The sequence below is a fragment of the Catharus ustulatus genome, chromosome 2 (genome assembly GCF_009819885.2).
Source record: "Catharus ustulatus isolate bCatUst1 chromosome 2, bCatUst1.pri.v2, whole genome shotgun sequence".
Lineage (NCBI taxonomy): Eukaryota > Metazoa > Chordata > Aves > Passeriformes > Turdidae > Catharus > Catharus ustulatus.
This window is the reverse complement of record NC_046222.1, coordinates 88,989,415-89,010,578: the sequence shown is the minus strand read 5'-3', so window position 1 is coordinate 89,010,578 and position 21,164 is coordinate 88,989,415. Positions and strand designations below refer to the sequence as shown.

At 39.0% G+C, this 21,164-nt stretch overlaps 1 protein-coding gene across 1 annotated transcript; it reads left to right on the top strand.

The window, feature by feature from the left end:
- Positions 1–1,288: 1,288 nt before the first annotated feature.
- XG (Xg glycoprotein (Xg blood group)) lies at positions 1,289–20,800 on the top strand. The gene is made up of 9 exons (XM_033052693.1): positions 1,289–1,368; positions 10,932–10,973; positions 11,305–11,361; positions 15,670–15,705; positions 18,202–18,270; positions 19,162–19,209; positions 19,842–19,880; positions 20,166–20,285; positions 20,487–20,800. Exons 1-9 carry the CDS (start codon positions 1,308–1,310, stop codon positions 20,501–20,503), a joined length of 489 nt encoding a protein of 162 aa, XP_032908584.1. The 5' UTR covers positions 1,289–1,307; the 3' UTR covers positions 20,504–20,800.
- Positions 20,801–21,164: the final 364 nt, after the last annotated feature.

Genomic DNA, 21,164 nt, shown 5'->3' with positions numbered 1-21,164 from the left:
GTACCACCAAGTTCTATGAGTCCATCTTATGTTGTTCCATCTGTTTTTTGTAGTTAGCATAAAAGTACGAGTTCAGTTGTATGTTCTGGGTAACTCAACAGAAATGCAGTTGGGGGCAGCCTGTGCCCCACCTCAGACTGAATCACCCAGTAATCACCAGAGTGCTCAGACTGGCCACTCATGGTAGCAGAGTCCTGAGCTATTTGCTGCCCCAGACAAAACACCTCTGACAAAACTCCCTGCAGCTTATTCCCCAGCAACAGGGAGGATGCACAGCAGTCACCCTGCTGGTACTGGACACCAGGGAGATGGCTGCAATCCAGTTCAAAGGACAAGACTGTAGGCATGTGTGCTTGCTAGAGAGATGCATGAGATAGCTATGATGCTATGACAAAAGTGGATTTAAATCACATCAGTAATTTAAAAATATGTCCATGTACAGAAAAATGCATGACTTTTTTTTTCATTTTCTAAAGCTTTGTACCATCACAGTCAGCACTATCTGACATCTCTCCCCATGTAGGATATGCATGGATATTTAGATTTTTTTAAAAACCTAACTAGATCAACAGAAACACTCATGATGGGCAATGTTTGCCTGTGAAGATAGGCATCCACTGGGAAGCAGACAATGCTTCAGTTCAGTAGTCCAACATCACACTTAAAATTTATAAAACTGGGGGTTTTTTGTCATCCCTCTGTAGCTGCAAAGTGTATTCCCAACCTCCATCTGCTTCCTTAATTTGGTGGCCCATATGAGGGGGTAAGGCTGACGGGATTGCTTTTATAAGCTGTTATTGCTGAGCCAAGAAACAAGCAGGGAAGTGCTGCTTTGAGGATAGAGTATGTCTGAGTGATTCTTTCAAGCACGCTTCAGAGAAGGACAGTCTCCTCTTACAAGCTACTTGAGCTCCCACAGCACCACACCCTACTTTGCAGGTGAGGATGCCAAACAGGTTGGTTTTCCCCTCTGGGAAGGAGGTGGATCCAGAGTGTTCGGGCACCCTCCTCATTGGGTGCTGCCACTGCTTCCCCAGCTCTCCGTGCTTCCTGCCTGGGTGATAAATAAGTTTCTTGGAGCACAGGTGGTACCCATTTTGCTGCTCACCGCTTGGCTCTAGTAGGGTTGCTTGCTTTTTCTATTTGCCTTGTGTGCAAAAAAGTTTTTCTCTCTTTGCAGAGCTTGGGTGTGGTGGTGAGACACTTCTCTGGACAGAGCTGTGTCTTCCTCAAACCTTGTCACTGCAGTAACAACTTCATTGCTTGGAAAAAACAACTGGTGCAATCAAGGCACTGTATAGAAGAGCATGGAGAAATTCAGAAGTATTTTTCTTTTGTGCCTTGGCTTCCTTCTAGTCCATGTAAGAGGTAAGTCACCTTTACCTTGGCTTATTTCAAAGGCTAGATTATTAAAAATGGAAAAAAAAAAAAAAACCCAAACCATAAAACCTAAGCTCCCACCCCCCCATAAAAGGGAGATGCTTTTTTATTTGGAAATGCTTGCTAGCTTTTTTTTTTTTAATGTAGCTGCTGTTTCATGAGAAGCATTCAAAAGTGTTTATATGTACTTCACCAGTTTCTAAAGAGATCCAGTCTCCTGGATAATTATTCATAATGGCTATGCTAGTTGAAGTTTGTTTATTATAATTTCTTATTTTCTCACTAGTGTTGAATCCCTAAAATGATTCACTATCTTAGGCTCAAGTATAAACTTTTTAAGATGCAAGCTGTAAAATGAGACCTTCCAGGGGAATTTACACTTTCCAAAGAGATCCTTAGTCAAATAATGACTTTCTGTTTTAAAGATTTTCTTGGTTATTGATATTTTGCAACTTATGAGTTTTATTGTGAAAACAAATTCTTATTAAGTTTAAAGGTGTTCATGTTTTTATATTGGTGCATATGCTTTAATAATTAAAAACTGAAAGTTTGTTAACCTTAGTAAGTGTATTCCACACACAAGGATACTTTTTCATGCAAGACTAATTAAGACTTGAATACATTTGGTACATATAGTTTTGATTAATGAATTGCAATAGGGAAGATGTAGCCTTTTCATACTGAGCTATTTTGCTATATTCAAACAAAATTTCTTTCATTAAAATATTCTTCTGAATTTTTCTTGAGGTCAAATAAAATAGAATTAACTTTGTTTGCATCTGCCATGTAATGTACTTGTAATCTTCTCTTTTTTGTATATTAGTAATGCTGCAGAAACTTTTAGTACAATATTGGCTGCAAGAAGAAATCAATGGTTAATCACAAGTTGCAAAATAGCAGCTGCTGATGATCCTCCCACCTCCCCTAATTTAAACCAAGTCCCTAGGAGAACTTGCAGTGATGGGCCATGAAAAACACCATGTCTTAATATAGTTCAATGGTTTGACTTTAAGAAATGAGGAATTATTTAGAGGTCTTCAGCAATTAGCAGGGCATAGAAAGAGCAGAGCAGTAGGGCTGTTCTGGCCTGCATGCTGTGTTGTGAGCAGTGATGATTCATGCAGTCTCTCACCTCTTGGCATGCAGACTTTCTTGTTCTGTAACTGTCATATGTTGAATAGTTTTACTCAGACAATCTGAGCATGAGCAAGCAAATTTGCATATACTCTATACTTTAATTACAAGGGTAGTCAGCCTAATCGTTCTTCATTTATGCATGTGTTAATTTAGAGCCAATTCAGGCTCTGCTTTGGGGGAAAAGTCATTACTGGAAGTTGCAGTGGGCTTTGGGCACAGTCTTAGGAAAACTATTTAATCAGTCTGGTAACTATTTAATCCACTTTGACAAGCAAACTTAATTATTTTAATTTAGTGGTAACAGCTACTGAGTTTTATCATCAAAATATCCACCATGTTTCATGGGATATTTACAAGAACTTCTTCTCAGTCCCAGTCAAGACATGATACAACAAAGGCTTGACCATGCTGGTGAAAAACTGGTCTAAATTCTTATGAAAGGAATGTCTATGGCATGATTCACCCTTTTATAGGCAGCTAAATTCTTCTCTAAATTGTAATCCTTTGTGATAGCATCTATAAACTACTGGACCATCACAGCCAGACCAGATGACATCATTCCTCTTACCATCCAGCATTTCCTTTATATCCTACTATACTGAGTTACTTGGCTAGACAGAACCAAGAACCATATTGCACAAGGAAAGTGAAATCTGGCACAGTTCAGAAACATACATGCTCACTACAGTATTCCATTTTTAGCTTCACTCTGGCTTTTGGAATTTCCAGACTTAGGTAGGTTACATGAAGACTTATGTATTTGAGCTTCAACAAATAATTGTCTGTGAGGCTTTTAGCCCAATCCAAATAAAATAAATGCCACAGAAACTTCTTCCACTGAATTTCACAGTGACATCCCTCATCTGCAGCTTGGCTGATCTCTGGTAATTCAGGTGTGGCTGTGTCTCCGCTGCCCATTTAAGGTGGGCTCAGACAACTCAGGTTGCTCCCCAGTAACTGAGATCATGCATCTGTTTGAAACATAGGTCCCATCTGGGCCACAAGCCTGTGTGCACACCTGCAGTGGGGAAGCTGTGCAACCTGGGGGCTCTCTCCTGTATGTACATGGAAGGCAACTGAGACTCTCACTCAGAATGCTCCTCAGGTTCCCAACATAACTTATATATCCATGGTCTTTAATGCTGGCTGATAGATCACATGTTTAGCCAGTAACAAAGACAGTGCAAAGACTGACATGTCTGAGATGGTTTACATTTACTCCACCAGGTATTGAATGCTACATAGATAAAGGGAACAGCATTTATTGCTAGTCAGTGAACCATGCACCTTTGTTCAGCTAAGGCTTGCAAAGTTTTTTGACTCAAAATTAGTTGTAGTCTCAGTTAATCAGCTGTGCACTTTATGAGAAGAAAATTATAGACCTGTTTGAATTTGAGGCCCTATGTAACTTAGTTCTATGAAAAGTGTAGTTTTCACTGGAGTTAAAAGACAACAGGAGAGATGACAAATGCAGTCCTGTTTTTCTTTATACTGCTCCATGTATCTGCAGTCCTCACTGCTGCTCTGTGTGAGGTCCCTGTGGACATCCTGAAGCACTTACGGATCCAGGAGGCAACAAATTTTCTTGTGCTAGCTGCCAAAACTATTTCTCTCCCAAGACCTGAACCGTGATTATCCATAGGCACATCACTGCTATCAGCTAAGGGTATGATTGCAGTTTGAAAAATCCTCATACCTTCACTGCTTGAAGAACTAACAAGGGCAGAACTGTTGCAACATCAGAGTTTGGGAAGAGAAAACAACTGGTGTAGTTACTCAGCTCCTCAGGTTCACTTTTCAAACATTGCTGCCATGTTACAAGCCTGGCAGCAGTGGCCAACCTGCCTGAGTATGTATTATTAATTTATTTGCACCATTAGTTGTCAAACCTTTTCCATCCCATTGAGGGCAATAAATAACAAATAAATGTCGGAATCCTTTCAAGATTATAAATCAATAAAAAAAAAATTCTGTGGCATTTTGCCTCATAGTAGGAGGAGAGAGATTCATTTTAATTTGATTAGAGTCTTCCTTCCTTTCCAAAGGCTGATATCTATGAGCACTATGGGAAAATACTAAAAATGCTTACATCTTGAATGGGTTATGAAAATATAACAGTCCCATTTCCACTGAATAGCCTTTGCCTGCTACCAATAGATTTTAAATTCTATTTATGTAGAATTTGTGTAAAAGTTAAATCACAACAATATATTTTCAAAGGGCAACAGTGCTACAGAAAAAAAAAATAAAAAGGCCAGAGTAGGCACTAATACTAGCAAGCAAGTTGAAGTCCTTCCTTACATCCCTGGTCTAATTACACCAGTGGTGAAGGAACCAGGGGCTATCCATAATTGAAGGTGAAGAGCTGTTTTGTGTGCGTTTTACTGGTGTACCTGGGATGAAAGTGGGAAGAGGAACGTTAAAACACTCTGTGAGCAAGAGAAACAGCAAAGCCTGGCATCTCCCTCACTACCTATATTCAGTTCTCTCTGTTGTCTCCAAGCTGCTCACTGGAGAAAGCGGGGATTAGCTAACTGGTACTTAGGAAGTGAGTGATCACTTTGAGAGCCCAACACAGCTGTTGCCTGTGCCACACTAAGGATTTCAGTAGGCATACTCATGCAGGCTCTCTTGTTTGAGTAGAATTCTCATGTAATGTGGCCATCATTAAGCCTGAGACTCTCAGGCCAAATGGCTGAAAAGCGCTGGTGGCTTCATGAACCTGTAGGGACAGACAGAAGCTCTGGATGAAGGGCCCAGACCATGGGCTAAGTTCTTCTGCCTCATGACACAAAGCTGAAAATCTGAATAGGGTCCACAGGACATGTATGTTGTTCCTTCATGGGAGATCCCAATTCTTTTGCTCTGCCTGCAATTTTACAGCACACATCATCTTCTTCTGCACTCACTCTGATGCAAGATACAGAAAATGGTATCTAGTGTTTTATTTTATGTATTTAGGACATATCAGATTGTAAAGAACATCAGTTACCTTTGAACAGCAAGGCAAATATAGAACTAAAGGATTTTCTTGTGTTTGGTGAGACTATGTTGTACAGAGCTAAAGCTGTACTGCCACTGCTACTTTATTAGTGCATCTTAGTTGCTGGTAATTATTTAAATGTGTTCTTGTATGAATAAGCAGAAGAGTCCCTTTCATTTCCCTTGCATTTAAACTAAAACCAGAAGTGGCCTAGCAAAAAATATGAAGCCAATAATCAGGTCCACATGTTGTGGTCTATATACTGGACCTTGGATTTTAATTATAGATTTTAAAGCATACTCATTTTCCACCCCAGCATCAAGGGCTTGTAATGGCAATCATTGTTTATGAAACTGAAGGTCCTTGAAGGAAAAACAAGCTACAGTAACATCATCAGGAAATATGGATCATGAGGCTATTACATGAAAGAAACAGTACCTACTCATTGAGATTTTGTCCACAGTGTCCACTCTGGGGTGTAAAGCTTTGTGTTCTCCCAGAAATGAGTAATTTCCTTTAAACAACTGTAATTGCTTCCTGAATAAATTTGGACCAGTACACGGGTATATTCCAAGTCCCATACATGGAACAATACACGCTACTTTCTCATTATGGAGCAGATAGGTTTCTTGATTGTATCATAATCAGAAATGGTCTGTGCAAAGAAGCACTTAAAATTTCAGCTAAAAATAAAATGAGTCTCATGAGTGATTTTGGTAACATATTGTTCCCTTTTAGAAAATTTTTGTTCTCATTTTTAAGTCACAGACTTAAAAACAGACTTAGTCTCCGCCAGCTTCATAATGTTTTAAGCCTATTGTATTCACAAAACAATTCCTATTTAATTGCACCAAAGAAATCATACTTGCTCAAGTCTTTAAATACTGAAAAATCAGATTTTTATTCTCCCTTTCTATCTTGCTCAGAATTAGAAGTTAGTTTCTTCTAATGTATTTGTCACACAGGTAATCTCATCCCAACACACCCAAAGACAATTAATCATCTTAATGAAAAAATTATTTATCTAACACACATGTACTTATATGCATTTTAGTTGTGTGTCCAGAAACACATACAAACACGTTTTCTCATGGATTTTAGCCTCTTTTTTAATACTAGACTATGCATATTAAAAGCCTGAAAAGTTAATCTCATTTGTCACATAACCTGATCCTTACTTAGGAATATTCATTGCTGCCTTATTTAAATCTGCATCATTTTAAGGGCCACAAGCTGTGTTCATGTGGAGATTGAAAATTGCAGAGTGTAGTCTTCTGGTAGTCTTCTGTCAGAAAACTTGACTGCTGTTGTCATGACAAACTGGTAACACTCACCTGTAGAATCCAGCCTTGTTCCTCACAAATGCAACTCAAAAGCTGTAGGACCTCAGACCCTTGTGATCAAACAGATACGTGGTTAAAAGGTGGTGGACCCATGCAACGATTAGATAACAAATTAAACCATAGGCAAAAGATGCTACTGTCTACATTTTAGTGACTGGATATTTGGGTCACATTTTCAGAAAACTAATATTCAGGATTTGTGAACACTAAATGCAGATGTGCTTGAGGACATGACTTTGCAAGCATTTTTCTCAAATTTTCTGTTATGAGTCATCGAGGACCACCCACAAAATAAATTATTACAGTCATTCTATTTCTTTGTCAAAACAGGGATACTCCCAGAACAAAGGTTAGAAGTAATGCCAAGAAAACAGCATACCAGCTAAAAAGCAGTGATGGCAGAGATAACTCTCAGATAATACCACCTGCACAGCTAAATCTCTTCACAACTTTATCCAGATTAAAACAAACAAACAACAAAGCCGACAGCAACAAACACAAATACCCAGCCAATTAAAAAACCCCAGTGGTACAAAGCTCTTTCTGGCCCACTAAAATTTCTTTCATTCTCATTATCATCAGTATATTCCAACTCTTTCTATTATGGACGCTGATAAAAAAATTTAAAATATTATGTGGGTAATGAATTTATTTTAGTATTTTTGTTCTGTGGAGAGCTTCACTAATTTACTTCTCTTGTCATTTATTTTCATAGTTTTCTGAAGTGACTGCAGCTCCTATTGAGCTAAATATTTTCTGAGACTCTAATGTGGTTTTGTTTTTAGACCAACCATGGTGCGGATAAAGTCCGAGCTGTTCAACTATTTAACCAACTGTTATCCTCCTTAAATTAGATTCTTAAAACTATCTAGGCGTTACAGTCTCGGGAATGGCAATGAGCATTTAAAATTCTGCTCCACAGTCTCTTACTCCTTGTGGTCATTTGATGTTATTAGCAGAGGAAGTTGGCATCAAGGTCCAAGTAGTCTTTTGGTTTATTCTAATATAATTTATCACGCTGCATAGACAAACTGCCCATCTGTCAAGATTCATGATTATATAGTCAAAGAGATTTCACTGTGAATTCCTGTCTTACTCCCAGGTAGTCATTTTGTGTTGGTATCCTTTTTCTTTTTATTGCTTGGTTTACCATCACAAATAATTTTTAAAAAATAATAATCTGAATAATTCCTGCAGGAGATATCAGTCTTCTTTTTCCTCTTCTTAAAATTTCTGTAGCTTTCTTCTTTTTCTCCCTTGAAGTCTCAAAACAATACCTTTTGCCTTTTCACACTTTTTCCATAGCAGAACAGACATACAATAGGAGAGGGAAACACTGGCATTGCCCAGAAGAAGGGCAGGTGTCAGTGGCTGTTTCAGTCTGTTGTTTTGCGTTAGTTCTCATGCAATTGAAAGCGTCAGAATCATCTTCCTTGAATTTCATAATCTAATTAGATTCCACCTTCTATTTTTATTTTTCCCTAACTTCAAAGAAATATTCTACCTGAAAGATTTCCACAGTCTTCCTTCACAAGACAATTTTTTCACGTTCTTTTTACAGCAGTAGGACCTCAGTAGCTGCTTTCCATATTTTTAGTTCCTGCATGTCATGTCCTGTAACAAAGAAGCTGGTTTGGCCAACAGCTCTTTGGTATTACAGAATTATTTCTTGTGACTCTTATTCTGATTATGGTTACAAAATTATTCCTGATGACTCACTCCAACAAGAAATGGTTTTGGCCATTGATGATGGTGGTACCCTGAGGCAATGGGGTTCAGGTCAGCCAGCTTCCTACAGTACTCAGGATGCTGATCAAATAAGTATTTTACCAGAGGAAAAAATCAAAGCACTGTCAAGCTTAAGTTGCTTGTACTGCTGGCACTGAAGAAATGCTTCATAAAAATAAAATTTGACCATATAACTCAAGGCAATGCCAGGATGTCTGCCTGTGTGTAGCATGTCTGAATCAAGATCAAAGGGTTCCATGGCTGGGTGACAGCCCATGGGCAGAAGCTTGGGGCCAGTAAGGGCTGGTGGTGCACTCAGGGCTCAAGCAGAAAATGTCTTCTGATGAAGCACTTCTTTATTTTATATATTTATGTATTTAATGGGTTCACATTAAAAAACTCCAGCCTGTCAGAGTCTTAGATTATTGCTTTAAAATGGCTTTAAATTGAAAGAGAGTAGTTTTAAATTAGATATTTGGAAAACTTGTTTTTTTACTGTAAGTTTGGAGAGGCACTGGAACAGGTTGTTCCAGAAAAGTTGTGGATACCCCATCCCTGGAAATGCTCAGGGTTGAATAGGTCACTGAACAATCTGGTCTAGTGTTCCTGCCCTGGGGAGTGACAGTGGGAAATATATGGTCTGTGAGGATCTTTCCAACACAAACCATTCTGTGGTTCTCTCATTCCATTAATATTACCCACCTGAAGACCCAATCCAAAAGTTACTGAGCCTGGCAATGTTGGCTGAGGAGCCAGGGCAGAGGAGGGAGAGGTGGCCAGATGAGGCAACACTCCAAGAGCAAATCAAATAATAAAGAGAGAACCTGCCACTCTGCTAACATTACTGGGAAAGTCTTATGCTGTTACCTGTTTTTACCTACCAAACATATTCCTCTTAATATTTTATTGGGACAGTTTTGCTTTAGAAGCCGTTCCTACTTTGCATTCCAACCTTGTTTTATCTCTTCCATCAGACCCTATCTATAATTACGTTCACAGACTTAGATTAAAATCCTCGTGGGAATCAAAACATTTCTACTTTATATATCCTACACTGTTGTTTGAGGATCACACAGTGTTTCACCATTGATAATTAATCTTTCTGGAAGCTCTTTGACACAGGCAAGAGCTATTATTAAAGAACAGTGATTAATGAGGAGAATGCTGTGGAGATGTACAGGACCTGTCAAGATGAAGGAGCTGACCTGAACCTGAGCACTGCTGTGCTGACAAACCTCTGACAGCCTCTCTTTGTTCCTCAGCTTCTTCCCTTGAACAGTGACGCTTTTCTTGCTGGGAAGTGTTCAAGACTTGCCAAGGAAAACTCCTCAATGAGCAGTTAGGTATTAAGCCTTTTACAAGGGATAATAAACATATGCAGATCAAGTGCAGCTTGAGGCATCCTAGATAGAGCACAGTAATGCATTTCTGTTTAGGGAAGTCATAGCATGACTTTTTGTGGGTTTGTGTAGGCTGATCTTATATTTGGAATGCAAACACAAGGATGATGCATCACTCTGGATGAAAACCAGAGGATACATGTTCTGCAAACAGGTGTTTCATGAAGCCTGTGTATTACAAGGAAAGTGGCAGATTGTGGAGTTGAAAGTAAAACTCACATGAATAACTGTGTGTGTTCAGTTCAAAGGCATCTACTTCATTTTATACATTCAAAATATTTTCCAGTTTTCTTTGCCTGCTAACTTCAAGAGTACAGATACTAATTACTCTGCTGTGACATTCAAAGACATTGCTGTCACCTAATAGAGAACAGGAAGAATTTTTTTTCCCCTTTTCAGGCTTTTTAATTTACAGAGGAAACTAAATCAGGTAAACACATCTTAGTATATTTTACTTATGGCCCATGTTACAGTAAGAATTTAAAAAAAAAAGCTGATTTGTGTTGCAAGCGATCACAAGGCAGGCTTGACAGCAAAGTTGCTTGCTAAGCTGAGCCAGTGAAATAATAATTAAGATGTTAAAAATTCTCACCTAATGATTTTGGTTCACAAGTACTATTCTGAATGCTACTTTTAGCTGCCTCCTGGCAATAGTCCTGTGCCCTCTCACTGGCAACCTGTGTTCTGCACAGGGGTGTTTGCAGGAGGTGAATATGATGACATGAGAGAGCAGCTTCTCTTTGGCCTACCTGAACAAATAACTTCCTTGAGTTAAATGAGCCCCTCTCCCACAGTCATTCAGGACTGCTCTGTGCAGGGATAATATCTGACAGCCTGTGCTGTTTGATTGGGTCTTTCTTTTGCCTCTTACTGATGTTCTGGCTCTCTACAGAGCCCTCAGGTCTGGAGGTCGTGGAAACTTGCCTGCTGATGTGGTGTCTTCTGTCACATTCCTTCTAGGTCAAGGTGATTTTGATTTAGCTGATGCCCTTGATCACCCTGGTATGTAAATTTTCTATCCTTATTTTACTATGGCATTTACAATTAATAATAAATCTTAAGACTTTTTCCTTGAGGAGTGGAATATGAAATGGCTACTACTTATGTTAAAAAACCACAGAACTGGAGAATGCTAGATTTCAATGTTTCTATCATGAAATGAAAATCTTCTTTAAAACAAACAAAAAAATAGCTTTGAAAACACATTGCTTAATTTTTGGCTTCTGCTGTGACACATAAAAGATTATTGAAAGCGGCTCTCTACATTTGCAGATACCTGCTTTTGTTAAGTTAGAGCTGTTAATGTTCATTGGCATGCTATTGTGTTCAACAGATGACATAATTACCAGGAAGCCTACAGTGATCAGAAGACCAACAAGACCTGTGTTCAGTGAGTAATAAATATAATGGGTCATGAAAATGATTTTGTATATGCAAGAAACTTTCATACGAGGTTCTTTATCATATTTTCTGCTGTGCTTTAGCTGAGATAATTTGTGAATAACAGCTGTCTTAAAGTAAAATCTGCTGTTGTGACAATTACCAGTAACATGTCTTTACTGCTTTCAGTAAGGCACTCAAGCATGACTGGCCAGTGATAGCACAGTAAATTCACGAATACAAGCCGCACTGAGTATAAGCCGCATCTCTGGGTGTTGGCAAATATTTCGTTTTTTGTCCATAAATAAGCCGCACCTGAATATAAGCCGCTCTGTCGTTCGCAGCGAGGACCCGCGTGCAACAAAGTTGCCAAATACTAACAGAACCGCGGCAGAGCGGGGTTTACTGGCTCGGCTAAGGCTGTGCAGGCTCGGCCCGCTAGGGGCTGCTGACGGGGCTGGGTGGCCCAGCCCGGCGCTGCCGCTCGGCGGGGCCACTGGGGGCCAGCCGCCACTGCCACTGGGCTCGGTCACCGTGGCCCGGCGCTGCCCTGTGGTGGCAGGCAGGGACGGAGCCCCCTGCCGCCTCCCAGAGCCGCGGCAGTGGCGGCCCGGGTCTCCCCTCTCCTCCCCGGGCCGCGGCAATGGCGGTGCAGGGCCCCCCGTCTCTCCCCCGGGCTGTGGTACAGGAGGGAAGGAAAGAGCTCTCCGTCCTCTCTCCCTGCCCCCCGTGCTGCCTGCAGGCAGCCAGGCTCCACCCGCGGTGCAACAGAGTAGCAATTTGTAACAATCGCAAAATGCCAACTTTGCTCGGCACTCTGGCTGCACTTCTGAGGTTGTAAATGTCAGAAAATTATTCACATATTAGCCGCTCCTGAGTATTAGCCGCATTTCCGGTTTAGGAGCAAAATCTTAGTCAAATTGGTGCGGCTTGTATTCGTGAAATTACTGTATTTTATTTCCTGAAGACTTTCTTCTCTCTTTTGTGCAGTGTTCTGAACTCCCTGGGGAGTATAACAATAGGTGGCTGTTGCTAAAAACGTCTAACTGTTCCTCTACTTTTTTATTATTATTTTCTTTACTTTTTTATATATTTATTCATGATGCTCGATAGCAGATTTGGAAAATAATCAGAACAAAGTTGGGGTTACTCTTTACTCTCACCATGCATTTGATTCAGATTATCTAGTATTGATTACTACAGCCACCTGTATCAGGAAAAAAGGCTCTGAACAGGGGAGAGCTGTAGTCCTGAGATTGCCAAACAAAAAATTTCAAAGAAAATCCAAATTCCAAACAAGAACAAAATTGCATTTTTAATGAAACAATTTATGGCAACATAGAATTTTTTTTCACCTAAACTGCACTGGAATAACTTTCTATCAAAATAAAAAAAGCTTGGAAACTGCTGGATAAAAAACCCCAACAACTTTAGGTTTTCCCTGGACAAACTTTGCTATAAGATTTTAGGTGCATGAAAGTTACATTTTTCACACAATTCTCTGGCTCCCTCTTTGAACAAACAGGGAAGTATTTTGTGAAAGTGGTAGCTATTGTATACTTTAATGGCTGAATTCTTCCTTCCCACTTCATTTGGCAAACAAAATTTTTGTCTGGCCTAGATTAGAAGTGTCTGTCTATTTTAAAACATTTCACTAAATGTGGATTTGTTCCCATCCTAATGTAAACATTTCAAGTTATTTGAATTGTGCCCTAAAATACTTTATCCTTGGTCATGTTTAAAGGTAGCTTAGGGTGCCAATATCTGCACTGAAACTGCCTCAGTCAGATGAAAGGAATTTTTATTTTTAGGGACTCCTAAATCTGTTAGAGATATGAACATCAGATTAATATCTGCCCTAATCAAATCCACTTCACTAATTTTTGGGCACGAAGAACACCATGTTTTTCCAGACTATTTCAGAGTCTCCTCCAGCACTACAGAGGACTGCAGAAAGTTTAAAAAACAATTAAAACTTATTAAAAATCCCAAGCCCACAGTGTTACAAATCAATTATTGGATTTGTAAAGTGCAGGAAGATGGTACAAAAGTATGTTCTAACATCTACTTAATGCTTCATCTTAATTTCAGGGTTTCCTCCATGTCCCATTCAGAAGTGAGGCTCACTGAGATTTTTGTTCAGCTTAGGCTGATTACAAGGAGTGTCCTCTGGGCATCCCATGCACCTCTGCCTGAGCTGAAGCTCTCTTGTAAGCACCTCCTTAGTGTAGCAGAATTCATCACAAAATTTAATGGAAGGCAATATTTATTTACAAAGTCTCAAAGTTGATGTTTACCCACTCACACTGTTCTTGCATTCTGTTTGATTCAGCCATATCCTCACACCTACGTGCTCATGAGCACCAAGATGTGTGTGCTTAGGTGGTCTGGTGAGCATTGTGTGCAATGTGAGGCAAAGCTTGCCAGCCCTTATCCTGTCTCTGTGCTTTTTCTTGTTTTTCTTGATCAGAAATGACAAGTAGAACCCACATATCTTTCATATCCTTTAGGAGTAATCAGGTGTTATAGAGAGGTCTTTTGCCTCATAATATTTCTCACTTCAGTGTCTCTGAACCCTTGGTTAGGTTGCTGCCCATTTTCATTTTTTCACTTGTTTGGAGAACACAGGTTGTGTGCACAGACTTATTTCCTGGGTGGACAGTCAGAAAAGCAGTGATATGCTGCAGCCTTTGGTGTTAGAATGCCTTTCTGCTTTTCCTCTACTGACAACTCGTCTGGGCTGTCATCGGAATACAAGCCTGGTGGTTTTGATAGAAGCAACACATTCCTCAGTTTTACTGCTGGGAACAGTGACCTTTATTGTCTGTTCTTTTAACACTTTGCTGTTTTTTCTGGTCTCAACAGACATATGCATTTCCATTTTTATTTCATTCATATCAACCTTAGCATTTCTGCAACAAATCTCTACATGAACCCTCCAGAGCAAAACTTGCATTTTACTTGAATTCTTCATTGCAAAAATAAATTGAATCCAGCTTTCAATTTATTGCTTCTTACAGTGTTAACATTTGACAGGTAAAGGTATTTTTGAAATGTAGCTCTGTGCTGGGCAGACACAGGAAGGATCCGCACCTGACAAGAACAAACTAAGTCATGTATTATGAATTTGCTTATTTTCCTGTCAGATTTCCTAGTGACATCAAAACATTTCTAAGTTGTTATCTAAATAAGCCTAGACACTATGCAAAAGCAGCTTACCACTCCTTCTAGGTATAAAGAACAGAAGAAAACAGATTTCTGCAAAGTGATTTTCCTGTGTTTCAGGAATTCTGACACATGTATAATGAAAAAAACATTTGTTTAATTGAGAGTCTATCTAATTGTCTGTGGCAACAAGTACTGTTACCAAAATTTAGATATGTTTTGCTATCCCTTTTCTTCTGATTCACTGTATCATTCCACACAAATAAGCATCAAGAATGGGATTCTTGAAGTTATAACATCCATCTAATGTATTTCTTTCAGAACTCACCCTCATTCCATATACACCTTAAAATACCACCCACATACTCATATTCCCACCTGGGTGTTAGAAACAGAGATCCTCTTTATGCATCTGCAGTTCATGGACAAATTGTTTATTGCATGGAAAGATTCCATCCCAGGTACAGAGCGACACGTGTCTGGTGCTGGGCAATGGTCACAGCCTCTTGATTTACTGGGTAACTTTCACATACAGACATTTAATTCCATCTAAAAACTTTATAGCTCAAGCAAATAAAAACAGACTGTCTCCCAACCTCAGACAGGCACATATGATTGCCTGAAGCAAGGGTCACCATGACCCTTACATAGATTAGTTGATTCAATCTCTCCCCAAGTAGGTGTATTTCTTCCTAGTATTTGTTCTTCAAATGAGTATTCAGTTTTCTCAAGCCAAACATACATATACCAATTTTAACCACAGACATAAATGCTAATAGTTAAGTATATTTTTAAAATGGGTACAGTTACATATTGTAACATAGCTAATTTTATTTTTGCACTTGCAGGTATATTAAAGAGGTATTGATCTTGATTCAACTGTAAGATTTATTCTGACATCATTTAGAACAGGAAAAAACCTTTGTATTTTGAGTAGAAAATACTGTGCTATTTGTCAATTTGTGTATGGGAAAATGTTAGTCTAATAGCGTTTTCAAGAAAAGTGTGATAAGTTATTTGAATTTGTGGCACTGACTTAGAAAGGTGCTTGTAAAACATGCAGTTGTACACATTCTAATGAAAATAACATTTCATTTTCCTCAAGATTTGTGTGTAACTCATTTTTCTACATCTTCCTCCTATTCATTTTTAGACAATGATCTACACTTAGGAGATGCTCTTGGTGGGGGTGAGTACTCCCTTGTTTCCTTGAATACAAGGGGACTTTTTTCTTTCATAGCCTTTTACTGACCTCTGCCTGATTTGTAAATAGAGATTTCAACACTGCAGGAGGTGCTATGGTCATGAGAGCTATTACAACTCCTGTACATGCAGCCCTTCTGCCTGAGGCCATCACGCAGCGTGGGGACAGCATCTGGTCACCAGCTACCTTTGAGAGATTCCAGCTGCCCACCTGGCATGAGCTGAAGTTAGCTGGGACTTGCTGTACCATGGCAGAGCACCCAGGCATGTCTGGGGAGAGCAAACATTCAGCTGGGATGGCTCAGGGTGGAGACCTCTGACAGAAGCTTGAAGAAGGTGATGGCTGTAGTTTCTTCAGCTACCAAAAATGAGCCTGCCTAAGATTAGTAATCAGAGGTAACACTGGATAGAGAGGTTTGAGCTTCTTGTAGCTCTGCTGATGGCAAATTTAGAAATTCAGGAAGGAATGTTTCAGAGATGTGCACTGCTGAATACAGCTTAAGCTTGTCTTGTATGTGTTAAGTTGTAACATGCTGTTAAATTCCAGATATTCCCATAACACCCAGACCTGACCTAGGAAGTGTTCACAGTACATTACTGAGCTGTGCAGACTTATGAAATCCTTGAGGTTGGGAATTTGTACACTGAATTTTATTTCATGTGTTTAGAGATATACCAAGGATGTGAAGTAGAAAGTTTTTTAGAATATTGAAGTTACCTAAAATGCAATTAGTATTGAATCAAAGCCTAAAATTCCACTTTAATCACAGCCACACAAAAGAAAAATGACTTCTCAGCCAATTGCAAGAACCTCTGAACCAGCTGCAGTGGTCTGGTTTACTCATGTCTCAGTCTTATAGAATGCCACTTTTCGTATTGTTTTTGTTTTCCAATTTCCAAGTTCCCCTGTGGCACTTCATGCCTTTGCTTGAATGACCTATTAGTCCACATTTTACAAAGCTGAATCTAATTTTATTGATAATTATCATTTTTATATTTTCATTTATTCCTCCCTGTAAAAATTCTTCCATTCCCGCAAGCTTTTATTGAGTACTTTTATGAGAGGATAGGTTAAATATATTGTCTAAATTATTAATTAATTAATAGCTTAAGTATCTTAACAAAACCAAATATTTTCATTCCCAGGATGGAAAATTGTATTTCCATTATTTTTTTAATTTGTTCCATTTTTAGTTCAGATTTTTAATTAATCTTCATTTTGAGGTTAAAGTTATGCATCTTGTTATCAGTATTTCTGAAGATATTATTTTTTCACCAGCTATCACATTCAGTATGTCTTCTTATGCTTAGAGAAGACTAAATGCAGCATCACCATAGAAAAGAAATATGGGATTGGTGGTTTTCTGCTTTTGTGCCACAGTGACTCTTTGTTCATTACACAGAGGGCTGGAAGAGAGCAAGTTCTTTCTCTACTGAATATAATTAAGTGGGCAAGTCTGATTGAGCGAAGCTTTACAACTCTACCTAAAATACATTGACTGTAGGCTAAAGTCACTTGAAGTTAAGCATATACCTAAATAATATTCTGGATCAGAACCTAAATGATGCTCAGAAACAGAAGCATTGTATTTAGCAGCTAGGCAAGAAAAAAGCATAGCAAAAGGGCATCTGGCATGTTTGGAAGGTGAAAGATTTAAGGAGGGAAATTGCTATTTATTTCTGTGACCTAATTTTGATTTATGCAGAGCTAAATTCACTGTCTAGCTATGAGTTAAATATGTGGTTGAATTGGTTGAGAAAAGGATGGCAAGAGAAGACCAACCCTATACACACAGAACAGCAACCCTAGATATTAACTTTGGCAGGGTTTGACCTGAGCGAGCTCTTCAGGATTGCAAATGTGGTTTGGAAACTGCTTTTATTCATCAGATCTCCTGCTCTATCCAATACACCTCTTTCTAATCCTTTGGCAAAAAAATTAAGGCAAAATGCTAGCACAAAGTCCTAAACAACAGCAAAGCTGGAGTCGGAGTTCATTTTGCACAGTTCAAGAGCAGAAAATTCATTATGCATTAGATAAATTTGGCATCTGTTAGATGAAACTAATCTGCAGGCCTTATTAATACCTGCTGATGGCAATGAGATAACCTGTTGCCTCCTGCCCAGCCTAGAACACCAGCTTCTCTGTTGGCTCTGGATAACTGCACCACTGGCACCCACAGTGACACATTGTGCCTCCCAGCTGCCAGCTTTAAACAATGTTAGCACTTGCCAGATATACATACAATAATTTCTCTCAATGTTTTTTGTGAATTCTTCTCTTCTTTTGAAAATACTCCCAGTTAATTTCCAAGTCAGTTTTGGCAGCTATTTCCTGACACAGTGCTTAAAACTTCTTAAATACAGACAAGGTCCTTTTATTAATTTATGGGAGGACAAATTAAAAATAGGTATAAAATGTTTTTATTTACAGTTCCCAGTTCTGCCTGTTCAATCATCTAACAATATTAATTATCAATAGGTGACATCTCAAGAAAACCTTTATACCCACCTCTTCCACCACGCCCAGGAACTTACGGTGGTAATTCTGGTAAGACTACTTGATCTTAAGAAATTGTGCCATAAGCTGTTCAGAGCAGACATTTTGAATAATTTAATCTCTTATTTCTCTAGCAATACCTTTTATCTCCCTTTCCCTACATATTCCTTTTGTAGTCACTGTTTCTGACCCAGAGTTGAGAAAGCTTTTTTTCTAAATGTTAGTGTTGATACCATAAAGTTTTTCTGTTTGCTCAAAATGGGGGATGCTGCATCTGAAGTTGCACAAGACTAACATTTAATCTTGTTTGTGTTTTCATTTTGGGTGTGTATACACTGACCTATGCAAAGGTTCAAATTTGACATCTAGCCACAGGGCAGGGATAAACCTGTGCTCAAATCAATTTGGGATGCACATCTGAGATGGCCCTGAGGCATACAGCAGATAGGGCTGGGCAGCCTGTATTGCTTTTGAGTTTGGTTCCAGACGCTTGCTTAAGTAAATTAAATGTGGCATATCTATTCTGCCTTTTACCTTGTACCTGTACTGACTTTGGGTATGGCTGTAGTAGTGTGCTGTGGACAGTCATTCCTGGAAAGGACCCCTGACTCTGCTTCAGGGATCACTGGGACTCAAGATGTCCATATTATATAAGGATGTGTGTTACTGAGAGAGCAAGCCCACATATCCCACAAGTGCCCAAAACAGACACAGAATACATAGACACCAACAGTGTCAGTACTTCAGCTTTCAGGTGGATTTTGGTAGGTGACTGTTCAGTAAGTGAACACAGACTGTTCATGGTGTGACCCATCCACCATGTTGAGGCTGGGATTTCAAGGGTCCTTCACCTCTCCCTAGCATACTACAAAAGGAGTGGACAAGGGAGCTGAAGGGGTTACCATTGTACATAATTTTGCAACAGGAATCTTTATCTTGCAGGAGGTTTTGATGACTCAGATCTCCTTGATGGAAAGCCTTTACCACCAGGTAACATTTGCCTATTTCCCTTGCAACGTGTTCCTAACTCCTGTAAATTGGAGTTGGTTGGTTTTGCTTTAGTGGTAATCTGTTTTTCTCTGAAGGTATAGGACCAGACTCCTCTATTTTTATTCAGGTTAGTTATCCTTCACAAAAAAACATGATTTTGAGTCTGAAGCGAGAACTTGAAATGTATTCCAAAACTTTTTTCAGCATTCTAGTATATTCCTAGAAGCCTGCAGGTTTTATCCCTTTGAATTCAGAAAGGAAAGTCCAAAAGCAAGAGGCATGCTGAAGTAGATGAACCAAAACTAAGATCTTGATGTAAACTACTGATAAATTATGTGCTTGTCTAGCAGCAGAGAAGAGAAAGAGTATACTGGCATCCCTGTGAAATCAGCTTGATGTAGCCTGTTACATATGGTTCTGTTAGATGGTAACATCCCTCCCCAAAAAGGAAGTGTCAGGAGGGTGAACAGTTGGCCAGCACAGCTGTCAGTGAGGAGTGGAAGGCTAGCTCCTCTCTTGCACTCTTGCTAGGCCACCCCTTTTGCCCTTTGCAAGTCACACTGCTGAGAAGTCTTAGTCCTCAAAACAGGATGACAAACATTTCCCTGATGAAACTTCACCCTCTGTTCCAGGAGGCGAGGAGCATTATGTCAATCATGGAGGGAACACAGGTATAGTAAATAATTTACATTATTCTAAAATTGATTTCTGATCTTTATGAAATATTAAAACAATGATAGCCTCATAAAAGTAGCAAATATAATAAATTAGGCTTTAAGACATTTTCACATCAGCTGTAATATAACACAATTTCTATTCATCTGCTTAATTTTATAGTTTCACCAAACTATTTTCATAATTTGATAAAGGCATAGTTTAGCAGATAATATACTTAAGACAAACCATTTAAATGCCTCTGAAAGAAAAAAAACCTCACCCTTTTTCTTTTTCCACAGATTCAGGTTTAATAGCTGGAGTTACATCTCCTGTAATTACTGCCTTTGTAGTGCTGGTTGTTGGATCAATAGCAGCCTACACCGCTTACAAGAATAACAAACTTTGTTTCAAACCACGTGGTAAGGCCCGAACAGTTTTCCACTGATTTAGTGCTGAAGTAGATGGGAATTTGGCAAACAATTGTTTCTGCCACCGCAGAGGTGCCTGACAGTGGTGGCTCTGTATGTGGAAACCAGCCTGGGTAGCCCAGATCAGCCTCAGAAAAGCTGGCAAAGAACACCCACAGTGGGAATACTGAATTTTCAATTTTTGTTTTTCAGGTGTGGCTACAGTGTAAACCGCTGAAAGAAGAGTTGGTGTCTGATCACAGGCTCCTTTGGTTGGTGACATTGCCATTCCGTCAGAAGAAAATCTTCCTCTAATGAATGTTTTCCTGAGACATTGCAATCCTGCTCTCTCTAACCTGACGTCACTTTTGCACCTCGAGCTTTATGTCATCAAAGATATGCTTCAAATGTCCAGGAATTGTATTGCACTCTCTGACCTGCACTCATAAGGGCTGGATACAGATTTTCGTTCAGAAGTTATCTGAAGTACATGGAATTCAAGTTTGATATAAGCTAAAAATGGAAAGATTGGGGTTTTGTGAGGACTTGAGTCACCAAAATTTGGTTTTTTTCTGTTTTCAAAATTAAACTTAATTCTTCTGATAGAATTTGGGTAAGGAATTTGGAATTTCCTTTCACATGTGTTGGGTTTCTTTGGTATATTTCTGTAATGTTTACTATATTTAAAGAAAATTTGTAGTTGTCAAAAGGATTAAAAATTGGAATGCCTTTGTATTTGTGTCTGAATACTAGCAAAGTGAAAGGAATTCTAGCTAGAAAATTCATTCTTAAGTTTATAATATATTAAAAGATGACGTATATAGACAAACCCCAGTTTAAAATACAATAGAGAGGAACTCATGCTAATTCTATTTATTTATTTATTTAATT

Bases quoted from the DNA above. Each gene is read 5' to 3' on its own strand.
- XG (XM_033052693.1), top strand. From the start codon at position 1,308: ATGGAGAAATTCAGAAGTATTTTTCTTTTGTGCCTTGGCTTCCTTCTA. The intron at 1,369-10,931 runs GTAAGTCACCTT...CATTCCTTCTAG, and splicing joins CCTTCTAGTCCATGTAAGAG to GTCAAGGTGATTTTGATTTA. The intron at 18,271-19,161 runs GTAAGACTACTT...TTTATCTTGCAG, and splicing joins AACTTACGGTGGTAATTCTG to GAGGTTTTGATGACTCAGAT.